This window comes from Euleptes europaea, chromosome 2 (genome assembly GCF_029931775.1).
Source record: "Euleptes europaea isolate rEulEur1 chromosome 2, rEulEur1.hap1, whole genome shotgun sequence".
Taxonomy (NCBI): domain Eukaryota; kingdom Metazoa; phylum Chordata; class Lepidosauria; order Squamata; family Sphaerodactylidae; genus Euleptes; species Euleptes europaea.
In genome coordinates this window covers 52767233-52782438 of record NC_079313.1, presented here as the reverse complement: position 1 = coordinate 52782438, position 15206 = coordinate 52767233, and the positions used below count along the sequence as shown (strand labels likewise).

At 45.5% G+C, this 15206-nt stretch overlaps 1 protein-coding gene across 1 annotated transcript in view; it reads right to left on the bottom strand.

Moving 5' to 3' along the window:
* Positions 1 to 2302: 2302 nt before the first annotated feature.
* SSX2IP (SSX family member 2 interacting protein) overlaps positions 2303 to 15206 on the bottom strand; it is a 33070-nt gene continuing 20166 nt past the window's right edge. Inside the window, exons 7-14 of the mRNA XM_056844322.1 lie at positions 14629 to 14704; positions 12374 to 12557; positions 8478 to 8628; positions 7686 to 7822; positions 6665 to 6838; positions 6092 to 6203; positions 3822 to 3942; positions 2303 to 2587 (exon numbers count right to left, since the gene is read on the bottom strand). Coding sequence (XP_056700300.1) covers positions 2410 to 2587; positions 3822 to 3942; positions 6092 to 6203; positions 6665 to 6838; positions 7686 to 7822; positions 8478 to 8628; positions 12374 to 12557; positions 14629 to 14704 — 1133 coding nt within the window. The 3' untranslated portion in view covers positions 2303 to 2409. The remainder of the gene's footprint in view (positions 2588 to 3821; positions 3943 to 6091; positions 6204 to 6664; positions 6839 to 7685; positions 7823 to 8477; positions 8629 to 12373; positions 12558 to 14628; positions 14705 to 15206) is intronic.

The following is a 15206-nucleotide window of genomic DNA, read 5'->3' as shown; positions in this document are numbered from 1 at the left end:
CTTCCTGGCAGAACTGGCCTCCTTAAAGCAGCAAAAACACAAAACAGGACAAACCCCAAACAAGTAGCACAACGCCATGAGTGAGGCTGGATATGATTAGTGGCATATATATAGTTCTGGAAAAAAGTTTATTTGGGAGAAGAGCTGAATGTTTCCATTTCTCACCAATAGCTATGAGGAAAGTGTCTCTACGTGAGAAGCATTTACTCCATGAAGTATCTCACACAGGAAAATGCATGCGTTATACTAAAAGCAACGATTTAGCCATATACTAAAATAAATACAGCTAAGAAGACAGTACTCAAGTGTGTGTTTTTCCAGTTTCCCCGAGATTTTAGTGCTCTAATTGCTGTTGTGCACCAGAACAACTGACATGCTGCAGGAGCTGTGGGTGTGTACCGTCAAGTCACAGCTGACTTATAGCGACCTCATAGGGTTTTCAAGGCAGGAGAACGTTCAGAGGTGATTTGCCATTGCCTTCCTCTGTGTGCGCTGAGAGAGTTTGGAGAGAACTGTGACTGGCCCAAGGTCACCCAGCAGGCTTCAGGTGGAGGAGTGGGGAATCGAACCTGGTTCTCCAGGTTAAGAGTCCACTGCTCTTAACCACTACAACACGCTGGCTCCGATCAAACAAATAAAAGCCGCTGGGACATCCCCCCATACCCATCAAAACGAGAGGCTGCCTGTTACATCTCTGCATGATTCGGGTTTCGGGTCTTATCTCCTTCCAAGAGGTTTTCATGAGGGACATAGAATTCTGTCACTTGTATGCATTGAACATGACCATACTAATCACTCCCTGCAGACAGAATAGAAATGCTCACCCTGAAAAGGAGGCTGGCTCTTGAAGTTTTGCATCTTACTCACTGTTGATGACTGTTTGGCTTGCCCACATTCAGGAGTGCAAGTTTTGTTTAACAGAGCAACCATTTCAAGGATCAAAACATTTATCATCTAAACGAGATCACTGTTTATCTAGCCCACATACATATTCTTCCATATTAGCTCTGCTGTTGATTTTTTTCTTTTAAGCCATCATCTCAACTTGCTCTGGCACCAGTCTTGGGTGCAAACTCCTGAATGTGGGTAAGCCTTTTCGGCCCTGGCTCTGGCCTGGTGACATCAGGGCCCTGCAAGTCCTGAAAGAGTTCCACACAGCCTGTAAGACAGAGCTTTTCTGCCAGGCCTATAATTGAGGGCAGCCACAGTTAGTTCATCAATGCTGGCCTCCCTGTCCCCTTTTTCTGTATAATTGGTATTTATTGGGTGGGAGGCTGCCTGCTTAGCTATGTTATCTCGCTACAGCAGGCACTACAGTAAGTTGCGTGCCGTCTATTTTAATCTACTTAATGATTGGAATTAGTATTTATCATTGGATGTTTTAATTGGTACTTTTAATTGCTATTTATATGTATGTTTTGAGATTTTATTGTTGTTCCATGCCCTGAGACTGACTTTGGTCAGGGAATGCGAGTAAGAAATATAATAAATAAATACACGTTCATGCTGTGTATGCTCTCCCATCTCTTTCACTTTGAATTATTCTATTCGGACTTTGAATTCTAAAACCCAGGTAGGAAACTTTGGGAAGCCAGAAGTAGCCCCACTGGCAAAGTGTTACTTACCACCTGTCCAAAGCATACAATATTTGCAACTGCTACAAGAAAACTCAAATGTTCTTCTGCACTTTGTAGAATATACTTATTACATTTATTTTGCAGGTGCATTTTAAGAGAATTTTATTCTTGACTAGAATGATCCTTTTAAGGAACAAAAATTCCTCTGTAAACATAGCATCACAATTTTAAAAATCCAGTTACATTTGGCATGTAAAATACTATGATTTGTTTTGGAATCTGTGCATTTCATTTCATGGCATTGTCACATAACAGTTTCCCTTTCATCTAGACACAACCTAAGATTTGACCTTTATTGAACAGATACGAAAGAGGTAATCTGAACACAAACACACAAATCACACAATAAATACAGAACCTGCCATGTTAATCTTCTACAATATACTGTACATTCAAGTGAAGGGGAGAAGTATCAACTGCCCATGTTCACTTAAGTGAACAGGTCACCATAAATTAGTGTTAAAAGTGCTAATTTGCCTGAAGTAAAAAATACAAAAGGCTACAGTATTTCATTACCAGAAGATCCCATACATTCCGAGGCAAAGAACCAAGACTTCTGTTGCAAGACTACACATATATCCAAACATTTTAATAGCCTTTCAAAAAGGTACAGATGAGAAAGACTGAGGGGTAGGGAAAGAGAACCCTAAAAAAGCCACACATACAGTACAACTGCGATCACCAAGCAATTCCACTCATCACACCGTTTCACCAAATGAAGTCAGAAAGTTGATGGGCACGTTTGCTGAACAGAGAGAGTTAGACTAAAAATCTAAGGCAAGTTATCAAGATGTTCTGTGCATGAGTTTGACGGTAACCATGTGTGTAAACTGTAAGTATTGTCCTGGTTAACAGGGCCAGGACCACTAGGCTGGGTCTTCCGAAGTTGCTCCTTTTTAACTTGGCTTGATTTTCTGTCTGCAGGTGTTTTATCCAGAAGAGTGCTTGAACTGGGAGGAAACGAAACAGAAAAGACTGACTGTACCTATGCTTATGCGTATTTACATATACAAACACAAGTATGCAATATGTATCCAAAACCTAGCCCAATTTGGCACCAGCCAAGTATTGTTACCTGCTAATGACATAAGAACATAAGAGAAGCCCTGCTGGGTCAACCAAGGCCCATAAAGTCCAGCAGTCTGTTCACACAGTGGCCAACCAGGTGCCTCTAGAAAGCCCACAAACAAGACAACTGCAACAGCATCCTGCTTATGTTCCACAGCACCTAATAGGCATGCTCCTCTGTAACTGGACAGAATAGATATGCATCATGACTAGAATTCATTTTGACTAGCAGCCATGGATAGCCCTCTCCTCCATGAATATGTCCACTCCCCTTTTAAAGCCTTCCAATTTGGAAGCCATCACCACATCCTGGGGCAGGGAGTTTCACAATTTAACTATGCGTCTTGTGAAGAAATACTTCCTTTTATCTGTTTTGAAGCTCTCACCCTCCGGCTTCAGTAGATGACCCCGTGTTCTGGTATTATGAGAGAAGGAGAAGCTTCTCCCTGTCCACTCCTTGCTTTTGTAGTACCAGGCAGGTAGCAGAAACAAGATGATGGATGCTCTAGCAGTCTGTTATATGTACATAGCCATAACCTGAGTGTGGCTTAGTACCAGGCAGGTAGCAGAAACAAGATGATGGATGCTCTAGCAGTCTGTTATATGTACATAGCCATAACCTGAGTGTGGCTTGGCAGGTCACAGTAGTGTGTGTGAGGGGGGAGACACAAAGGTGACAAGTTGCCCTGGGGACCCACAAGGCTGAGGACATCCAACATATTGGTTTATATGGCATACAATTAATGGACAAACACAGTTGAGCCTGTCCATCCTTTGAACTTCAGGGCATGGGTTTACAGAGTCAAATATGAAGCCTGCTTGCCTATCTAATGAACTGGCATTCACGACTAATGAATTTACTATCACTGAATGTTACATAATAGCATTTGTAATACATGAAGTCACTATTTGATGTATTTAAATATGCCAGCTTATCTAGTGATAGAACAGGGATGGGAGTATAGGAGGAGGGCCTGTGCTTTGGGGCCATCGCTCTGCAGCCCCAGAGGTACCATCAGAAGCATGGGTCCTGAAGAAAAAGCAGGCGTATTTCATGCCTCAGCGCTTAGGACTTTTGGGGAGGGCGAGGAAAGAGTGATGGAAAAATGCAGATACCTGTTTGCAAGGTCATGCTGAGTGGTTTGACAACTGACAGAAAACTTGGATACATTAGACAAGTTGTTAGGGTTCTTTTGGCAAGACTTGAAGTTTGTCAAAGGGTTATCGGAGTCAGAACCTGCAAGACAAAATGTTTCTTAATAGGTAACAATCGTACCTAGTAAGGAAAGAAGGAAATGTGGGACAACACACTGAAACACTGTGTGGGGGGAGAGAGACGGCAACACAGAAGGATAAGCAAGCAGTAAATCTGGGATGAAAATCTGGGTTGAAAATAAATGCAAGCCCACACATATGTTTTACTGCTATGACTGCATTTCTCTTCTTGTCTCTTTCCCATGTAAGGAGAAGGAAGAGAGAATCAATGAGCTTCAACCCTATCTCAAGCTTGGTGAATGGAGGAGACCTTAACCGTGCCCCTCTTTCTCTTTGGCTTTGCTTTTTCCTCCCCTTCACCAAAGATTGCCTAGAGCAATCCTTACAGCCTTTGGCAAGCCTATGTAAGATATATAAGAACATAAGAAAGGTCCTACTGGATCAGACCAAGGACCATCAAGTCCAGCAGTCTGTTCACACAGTGGCCAACCAGGTGCCTCTAGGAAGCCACAAACAAGATGACTGCAGCAGCACCATCCTGCCAGTGTTCCAACGCACCTAATATAATAGGCATGCTCCTCTGACACTAGAGAGAATAGGTATGCATCATGACTAGTATCCATTTTAACTAATAGCCATGAATACCCCTTTCCTCCATGAATATGTCCACTCCCCTCTTAAAGCCTTCCAAGTTGGCAGCCATCACCACATCCTGGGGCACGGAGTTCCACAATTTAACTATGCGTTGTGTGAAAAAATACTTCCTTTTATCTGTTTTGAATCTATCACCCTCCAGCTTCAACAGATACATTCATACAAATCTACTGTGTCACAAGCCTTAAAGACCAGGAGTCCTTTGTGACTTCCCCACGTCCATCATGCTGTGCAGGAGGCTAAGACTGCTGAAAGGGGAGACACTGTGCAAACCTCCCCTGCTTCTACCGGGAAAAGTGTACCAGTACGGCAGCTAATGACTGCACTGCTGTCAACCAAAGGCCCACTGATGACCAGAGGAAAGTCTAGCCTCCCCTTCCCCAAGCGTCTAGTAGTTAGTCTGTCTCCTGGCTGTGCATGTTCCCTCCCACATCATTTGCCAGGCATGGTGAGGAATGTACATCAAAACATATACGAGATGTTACTGGAGCAGAATGCATATTCGGGGGGTGGGGGGTGGGCCCATAACTGCATTTTAACATCAAGGATGTTCCATCTTGCAGTTTTCTGTGGAGTTTTTTTTAGACTGAGTTGGGTGCGTTTATCTCAGCGTCTTGAAACTTGATAAAGAAGCTGCAGATCAAGCTACTTATGACAGCTTATTTTACTGCATTGGTAGTCCACATTTCTCAAAAAGATTCAAGGTGGATCACAATGAAAATATTTAAAGCCAACACACAGTAAGAGCTCTCTAACACAGGGGTTCCCAAACTGTGCTCCATGTGGCACTCGGTCCTCCACAAAACATCTCCTAGTCCTCCATGAAAAGATTGGAAAGAAAAATACTACTGTCGTTCAGTTTAGTATATAGGTGCTAGGTGAAAATTAGTGCTCCGTGATGAATTTATCTCCTGGAAAGTGCTCCATGACTCAAAAGGTTTGGGAACTGCTGCTCTAACACAATACCAAAAACGGTGTGCTAAAAAAGGTCTGTTTTCCAAAGTCTGCAGAAGGACAGGAGTGTGGAGGGCTTTCCTATCTTCCTCTGGTAAACTCTTCCACCAGGTAAGAACCACAAATGAAAAGGCCTGAGGCACAGGCTGTGACAGATCCTTGTCTCTACAGCAGGGATCTTCAAAAGGCCATGGACAAAAGAACAGAGGTGAGACAGCAAAGCATCATAGGAGAGGCTGTCCTGCAGTTACAGGTCCAAGGCCACAAAGGGCTTCATAGGTAACAGCCAGCACTCAGAGTTTGGGCCCAGTGATGCACAAGCGGAAAGTGACTTAGCACAGTTCTGCTTGTGCAAGACCTTACTGCTTTCCTACTTGCCTATAGTGCTCAGAAATTGGCTCCACAAGACCTTGCTCAAGCAGAAATCTAAGTGGAGATAAAAGTTTGACATAACACAACTGAGTACCACCGTCTTTTTCTTGTGCTTCTCTGTGTGTAGGTGTAGGTGTGTAGGTTTACTGTTAAAAAGAGTGTAATGTATTTGATAATAGTAAAAGTCTTACTTCCTGAGAAGGCACTTCGATGTTTTACATGTTCAGACTTATTGGGCTCAGATGTCATATTTAAGAACTGTTGCTTCAGCCAAGTTCCACGGTCTTCCTCAAAAGCCTTCCTCTATAAGAGAAAAATGCAAAATCTTTTTACCCCTTAAAAGTACACTCATAATGAATCAACATCCATTTGGGCACAAAGTCATCTTTAAGCACGGACAGGCTTACATCAATGGAAAACTATCACAAAACTACAGAGAATTCTTGCAGGCTCTGCAAAGATGGTGAAGTTAGTTACAAATGATACACACATTGTTCTGCCATTAAATATGGTTGAAAACGAAGGGCTGCTTTACACTTTACATGCTTTTAACATATGTAAAGAACAATCAGACATGTGCTGAAGAATAGCAGTCAGTCACTGCTTCCTGGCACATCTCCTTTCAACCATCATACAGCACACATACTAAAAATCAAGCCTGCAGCATAAACTGGTCTTCGTTTTCAGCAGTTTGGTTAAACTGACAACTACTGAAGGGGATGATCGCCACCATTACAAGCAAACATAATGATGCATTAGAGCACCTCAAGTCCTAATCTAATAGCAGCTTCTGTAAAACTTTTGCGTTCTTTCTCAAAATTCTTCTTTTGTTCTTTGAAAAGTTTCCATTCCTCCTTCAATCGCTCTTTTTCCTCCAGCAAGTAACAGTCCTTTAGCAACAGACTGGTATCATCGTCAGATGGAGAAGTTAGCTGTTGCTGGAAGAAAGGTGTGAAGCACAGAACCATCAGTAGTGATTGTTTGGAAGTGACCGCTTTGCTTGCAACAAAATTACTTAAGTTATTAGCCCCTTCTGAAACTTCAGCTAATACATTGCAGGATATACACATGAACACATGAAGCTGCCTTATACTGAACCAGACCCTTGGTCCATCAAAGTCATTATTGTCTACTCAGACTGGCAGCGGCTCTCCAGGGTCACAGGTAGAGGTCTTTCACATCACTTACTTCCCTAGTCCCTTTAACTGGAGATGCCGGGGATTGAACCTGGGACCTTCTGCATGCCAAGCAGATGCTCTACCACTGAGCCACAGTTCCTCCCCAACATATATCCAATGTACAATTTTTAAACATAAAACTAACTTCCAGTTGTTAGTAACACATGATCAAACGGGGGTGGTGGTCCTAACTGGGTATAAAATAGTGTACTAGGCCAGGAAGGCAGGAGGCCAAAACTGAATTACCAAATAAGGAAAGAGACCCCATCTATCTTCAGTAATCTGTATTTGAACGTGTCCCAGGAAATTCTCCGCCCGCCCCCCCACACACACACTAGATTCAAAACATTTTTTGATTTTTGTATTCTTATCTATTTGTCATGTTTTAATCTGATCCTTCTTCCAAGGAGCTTAAAGCAGTGCCCAGAGTTCTTCATGTTCTCCTCACAACTCTGTGAGGTAGGTTAGGCTATGAAAGGGTGATGCTAAAGGTCACCCAAATGAGCTTCATGGCTGAGCGGAGGTTCAAACCCAGGTTATCTCAAACGGCAATCTAACACTCTAACCAACCAAAATCGTGAGTACTTGGCTGGGAAAATATACTTACCTGTAAGAGTTGCTGCTGAGTTTTGATCATTTCCTTACACTGATGAATTTCCAACTGTAGCCTTTCGACTTCAATTTCATGATCTTCTCTTGAGATTGTATCATTGTTGTTCAATGTTCCAGAGTGCACATGTAATACTACAAGTTTGAACAGTGATTTTCATTTATTTTATTAAGTAGTAAATGAAAAAAAAACTAAGCAGTTTATGTATTATATTGTTTTTGTACAAAATCAACACCTAAAAAAGTTGGTCTTGTGCACAATGTATGCGCACACCGTTAGTCACAGATGATGTACAGTGACCCCATAGGGTTTTCAAGGTGAGAGACATTCAGAGGTGGTTTACTATTGCCTGCCTCCACGTCATGACCCTGGTATTCCTTGGAGGTCTCCCATCCAAATACTTGACAGTTTGAACTGGTTTTTTCCCCATCCCAATGTATCTCAAATAAATACAGATCGTAAGGTGAAATAGTTTGTTTTGTGGATGGAAACCCCCTTTGGGCTGGATCCATCCCACATCTTCCCTTCTGCAAGGGTATATATCCTTGCAAAAGACTGGAGCAAGAAAGGACAGCTGGGAAAAATCTGCTTCACTTCCCATTCTTAGGTCCACCCTATATTTCCCCTGCCAAAAACTGTCTTGCAGTGACGGCTATACCATTAGCTTTCATAAGTATGCTGTTATCTTCCTATATTCATTATTAATGTTCACAGCCAGTGACAATTACAGAAAACAAAACAAAGCTTTCAGAATTACAGAAAACAAAACAATTTCGATCTCAGCTTTACCTTGATTGTCCAGCTTTTCCACGTGGTTTTTCAGCATTCTCCACTGCTTTCGAATGCTATTAGCCAGCTGTTCACGCACTGTGTCACAAGACAGTTCCCACACATTCTCTTTATTTACTTCTCCAGAGTCATCCTCCATGTCTGACAGGACCTGTATGAACAAACCTTACAACTTAGATGGCTGAAGTACACAGCAAGGCTCTTCCCCACGTTCCCAGAGTCTTCCTGTGGCTGCCCCCCCCCATAGAAGGTGCCAATTCTGAACAATATGCCATGCAGCACAGAAGGCAAACAAGGGAATTGGGATTGAACCTCCCCTTTGTATGAGCAGATCAACTCCATGAACCTCAGCGGTGGCTTTTAGAGGGTCAGGCCCATGGGAATGTGCTGATGAAAAGAGGGCAGAAAGATCCACTTCTGCAAGCCATTCCATCCAATCCTATATGTAAAACTGTGGGTGTGATTTAGTGTTTACCAATGACTGATCAAGAGCCAACCAGTTCGAAGTCATCATGAGTTTGGCCATTTGACTATCTTTTGCAGAAGAAGAACTTCCAAGATCTCCCAGAAAAGTCCACTTCTTTTACCTGCTATCTCCTTTCAGTTTAAGAAATGCAAATATAATGCAACATTTTAACCCCATTCTTTTTAGACACAGCAGGGCCATAAGTGATGACAGCTAATTACAAAAGTTATGCTAAGGCCTCTTTCAGATTACTGAAAACGGGAGAAAGAAGTTCTAATTCAGAAAACGGCTAAGCCCCAGGATGCCAAAAGAACACAGGCGGCATTGTTAGAAAAGGTAAAAAAAAAAAAAAACTGTTAGCAGCCGGGAGCCAAAATGGTTGTGTCTGAAATGATGCAAAAAATCTGTTAGCAACAGGCTGCTAAAACAGACTATAAGATAAGGGCAGTTTGAAAGGGGCCTAACTCTACAAATCATTTTAAAAACAAGATGTAATGTCAATTATATATAAGACTTAACATGCATGTGAAAAAGCAGCCAGGAAGCTTAACTATCAATGAAACAACCCACTTGATGTTATAAATATTTCATATAGAATCATGTTCACTTGGAGTCCCCCTCCAACTTCCCAGTTCCTCTTGTACTTTAACCTACTTTCCCAGCCTCCCAGGCCATTCCTATAAACCAGAGTATTTCTCATGCCGGAATTAAGCAAAGCAGTAAGTTTATCTATTGAGCCTAGAAAATAATCAGGCATTGCACTCCAATACTGTAGAATTGTATTGAATGCAGACTCCATGAACTCACAAATTGCCACGTATTGATGAATATGAAGGTGGTGGAAATGACTGACAGACTGCGACATATGCAACATAGTATAAAGAGAAAGCAACAGGAATCAGATTCAAATAGATCTCTGGCCACATTCAGATAATTAGTCAAGACAAAAATGAGTTTAGAAGTCCACCGGCTCACACATTTCCCCCTCTCTCTGGGCACAACCCAGTAACTAAAGACTTCTACTTTGGAATACTGAAATGTAGGGAAAGAGAACACTTTCGTTTATACGGCTTCAATCTGAGTGAAATGAAATACAAAGGTTTACTAGGAATGCAGAAGTATTCAGCAGGAGGGGAGAAGCCAGCCAGGCCAAGGTTTGTTCCCATAATGGCAAGCCATGGCTTGTCATGTTTACGAATACAGCCATGTTTCCGAATACAGCCTCTGTTTTGCAAGAGACAAACACTGTATCGTAGGAAAGATCCAAAAGGATTACAATCTCAGAGGGGCATTTTTCACGGTAGATTTTGCTTCTGTTTTGCCACGGACTAAAAAAAAACAACACAATTTAAATGTTTTTTTTAATGACCGCGATTTATCCCTGTCAATCTCGATGTAGTTTTGGTTTTTCATGGGAACAAAGCACGCTGTATTTGACAACGGTTTGGTCTGTCCCTTTTGCAGGAGGCCTCCCCTTCTAACAGGCTCATTGTTTATGCCTGCCCCCAACTCCGCCCCAACTCCGCCCAGCAGATAACCTCGTGCGGTTCACCAGCCCCAGCGCAAAAAACAAGCACCAGTCCTCTGGTCTCCTCCATTTTTCTTCCACCCTCGCTCTGTTCTGCTTTTGGAACAGTCAGATTCCAAATTGGGGGGGGGGGGCAAGGCAGCGCTTTCCTCAAGGCTTCCCTCTATTTTCTATAGGTGTGGAACCCATTGCCCTTTAATGATAGACAGGATTGGGGGAGGCAGGAATTGCATACATGTGCCCAGAGAAGTGTTTAGCTGAAAGTGGGAATGGTGGGGGGAGGGGAGAGAAAAGAAGGCCCCTGGCTTGCACGCCGGCCATGATCTGGCCACAGTGCATCGAGAGAGAGGAGGGAGATAAGAGCAGGCTGGCCGCCCCTCTTCAGAAGAGTGATGGGAGGGAGTTTTGCCTTGGGTTTTCCGCTCTCAGGATGCACATTTTTCCCATCTGAATTCTCAAAAATCCCCCCTCCCCGCTAGGGTAGAGGGGCCTGGCGGGGGGGGGGAGAGGAAAGAAGGCCCCTGGCTTGCGCGCCGGCCATGATCCAGCAACAGTGCATCGAGAGAGAGGAGGGAGACCCAGAGCAGGCTGGCCGCCTCTTCAGAAGAGTGATGGGAGGGAGTTTTGCCTTGGGTTTTCCGCTCTCAGGATGCACATTTTTCCCATCCGAATTCTCAAAAATCCCCCCTCCCCGCTGGGGTAGACGGGCCAACAGCCCCTTCCCTTGAACATCCCCCCCACGGGTCCAGCTGCCCTAGACCGAGCTGCCACCACCACCACCCTTGCGCGCAAGGAGCACATGGCGTGGCCCCGCCGGTCTCCCCCTGGAGCCGTCCGTCCGACGTCCCCCTGGGCTTTGAAGTTTTGGGCCCAGCTCCAAGGCCCATCCTGGGCGGGGAAGGCGTGCCGCCTGCCCACCCGCCAGCCTCCGGGACAGAGGGAGAGAAGTGCCAGGACTCTAGGCAGGCAGACAGGCAGGCAGCAAAAGGGGCGGTATTCTTGTCCGAGTGCAAAACTCCCCCAGCCAATCACCGTTCTTGGGGGAGGAGAAAGGAGACATCACGGGGAGGGACAGCGGAACCGAAGCAAACATTTTTTCATGGGCATCCGAGCAACAAAACGCGCTTCTACTGGAAAGTACGGCTCAAAAGTGGTTTGGTTTGCCGCTGACATAACGCGGCTTTTATACCTCTGTCAGGGAAAAGCCGGATCTGCAGTGAATAACCAAAATTTGACTCTGACGCAAATCAGCATCGAAACAGCAGCAAATCTCCGTGAAAAATTCCCCACAGCCACCAAATTTAATCTAGTCCTGCAGTTTGTGTAATAAGGAAAATGAAATGCTATTCTCCGGGAATATATTTTGAATATAAAGAGCATCAGTTTCCAACATCCAGCAATTCTTAGAAAGCACTCCTAAAAGTAAGACATGCCCGTCTACAAGGTACACAGAAACTCGCTTTGCTGTTTTATCATATAGAAAAAATGAAACAGTAACACTATTCAGCACTTTCAGTGTTTAAAGCAATTCACATGCACGATCTTAATGTAATCCTTAGAAAAGCCCTGTAAGGTAGGCCAACTGTATTATTCCCCATTTCTAATAACAAAGGATGGAAGGGGCTTGTGTACGACCACCGAGTGAATTTGTAGAAGAGATTAAATTTGAACAAGGGGTATCATGGACCAAAGCTCAGCCACTTATCCATAGAACCAAACCAGTTAGTTTTCTCTACCCTAGTTTTCAGAGATACCCAAGAGGTAGCTGGTAGAAGCTGAAATTGTCTCCCTTTGAAAGCATAGTTAGAGAAATTACATGCAACAGAAGCATTTTCTCAAGAACCGGTGACACCCACATCACGGTGCAATGCTGTTAAAATAAAAATAAATACAAACACACACATTTACAGTTCCACTGCCATCTTCAGCCCTCTCTCTAGGTTTCTGTTTCTGCGGTGGAAGGAGAGAGATTATCTCCTTCTTCATTTGCTGAAGCAGTTTTTTGAGCTCAGCATTTTCAACCAAAAGTTGTTTCTGCCGCTGTTCGTATTCGCTGAGAAGAACTTTGTACATTTCCTCTTCATTCCTGAAGCAAAGAAGTTAAAATAACAATATCTGAAGTAATTCCAGAGATGTAGCCATGTAAACCGGGTTGTGTAAAAAAAAAAAAAAAGGCCTGTGGCACCTTAAAAGCGAAGTCATCCGAAATGGCACTAAACCACAAAGGTTTATGCTAGAACAAAAACTGGTTATTCTTTAAGACAGGGGTGGGGAACCTCTGGCCCGCGGGCCGTATCATTGGCGGCGGCCCGCAGACTCTCCAGCAGAAGCCGCCGCCATTGCCACCACTGGAGCGGGCGCAGATGGCCGGGCAAGTGGGGAACAGAAGCCAAGTGCCAGCACTCGGCATGGCCGGCGGCTTCTCCGGTGCCCTCTGGGCCTGTGCGAGCGGAGGGGCGTGGCTGGTGGATGGGCGCGAAGGAGGCTCTGCCCCACCCCGCTCGCCTCTCACAAGACTGAAGCTGTGCCCCACCGCCACATCCCCCCTCGGAAGTGGGTAGGAAGGAGCCCCCCCTCGGGGCAGGCCAGCCAGTGGGAGATCCCCCCCCTGGGCTTTGCCTGCCTGCCTGGCTTGCCCAGGCCCCTGACAGGGGCGCTGGGCTGGGCTCCCTCCCTCCTTCCCTCCGCGCCAGACGGGCCTCCTCTGAAAGGGGTGGGTGGAAGAGGTGGCGGCAAGGCCCAGCTGGGCGTGGGATCCTCCTCCTGCTGCTCACTCCAGGCACATGGGAGGCGGTGGGGCCCGGCCCAGCCCACAGGCGAAGGGCGCGGCGGTCAGGCTGGTGGCTGGCGAGCTGCGGGGCAGGAAGTCAGGTGGGCAGAGGCTCTGGGGCACCTCCCTCCCCTTCCCTCCCTCACTGGCGGTGGGCCCGGCTGGGAGGGGGCAGCTGTCAGCGGGGCAGGACGCCGAGTCTCCGCGGGAAGGGAAGGGTCTCCCGGCGCCCCGTGCGCTGCGGGCTGTTCTGCGTGCGCGCGCCCCCCACTTCTCTGCTGAGGGGGGAGGCGGCGAGGGGCCGTGTGTGTGCGTTTGGAAAAAGCGGGAAGCCTTTTCTGTCTCTGGCCATTCATGCACGGGAGGTTTGACCTAGGACTTGCCGCTCTGTAGATGCACATTTTCCCCATCCAAATTCTCAAAACTCATCAATAAGTCCCCATGCAGAGTTTTGAGAATCCGGATGGGGAAAATGTGCATCTGGAGAGCGGCAAATCCAAGGCAAAACCTCCCGTGCATGAATGGCCAGAGACAGAAAAGTCTTCCCGCTTTTTCCAAACACACACACACACGGCCCCCCGCCTCCTCCCCCCTCAGCAGAGAAGTGGGGTGCGCGCACAGAACATCCTGCAGCGCACGGGGCACCGGGAGACCCTTCCCTTCCCTCAGAGGCTCAGCGTCCTGCCCCGCTGACAGCTGCCCTCTCCCAGCCTCTTTCTGTCTCCCTCTGTCCTTTTCTTTCCCTACTTTTCTTTCTTTTTCTCCCTCGCTCCATTTCTTTCTCTCTCCCTCCCTCTCTCCCTCCCTCCAGCTGCTTCTCCAGCACCCTCGGGTGGAGGGGTGTGCATTCCTATTCCACCTTTGAACTGCCCACAAGCCACCCTCCAAACACCTTTCCATTTGTCTTGATATGTAGAAAGAAAACAGTAAGGAACTAGGGGTGCAAATCTCCAAGTACTAGCTGGAGATCTCCTGCTATTACAAGTGATCTTCAGCCAATAGAGATCAGTTCCCCTGCAGAAAATGGCCACTTTGGCAATTGGACTTTATGGCACTGAAGTCCCTCCCCAAACCCCGTCCTCCTCAGGCACCACCTAAAAAACCTCCCACTCATGGCAAAAAAGAACTTGGCAACCGTAGCCTCTCCCCCCCCCCACCCCGGCTGGGAGATCTATGTCCGGTATGGCCCCTGGATGATGTTATAAATATGCAAATGGCCCTTGGCAGGAAAAAGGTTCCCCACCCCTGCTTTAAGAAGACACAAGCCTCTATGTATTTAAGTCTGACATGCCATCATATCGGCCAATTTTTTGGGAAAGGTGGGATGAAGTTATTCTAATAAATAAAATAATAATCAGCAGGAATAGTTACACAGAGACAAATTTACCTAGCTTCTGTTTTTCCAGTTCTCCATCCACCTCGCTTGCCATCAACTCTCCCAACATAGTTTAGAACATCCATAGCTACAACAAGGAGAAAAATGCACAATAAATGAAGGAGAAAAATGGGCACAATTGTTTTAGTTGAATAACGGTTGTGAAATTGTGGGCTTCACCCAGACAGGACAGACACAAAGAACACCAGAGAGTACTGTTTTGGTGCACTTCAAACAGTCCCTTCTATACCATAAAACAGTCTGAATCTCTTCAGATTTTATTGATAACACTTTATTATTATTCTTTTAAATGCTTTTGAGACAATAGTACCAATGCTCTTGCCTCCACGGTAGCTAAGGGAACTGAAGAGAAATCCTCTGTCAGCCTTCCTAGTCACCTGACTTGGAGATGGTTAAAACTGCTGGAAAGGAGGACAGAGGGCCTTGCACTTGGATAAGCGCTAGAAACTTCTCCATGGCTAACTTGTGCTGTTCCCAATGTGGGAAAATGAAGTAAAAAAGCCCCAGAGAATGGGACACATAGATGACCCAGTCCACTTTCAGGTGTGTGGATACAGATTTTGGGAACA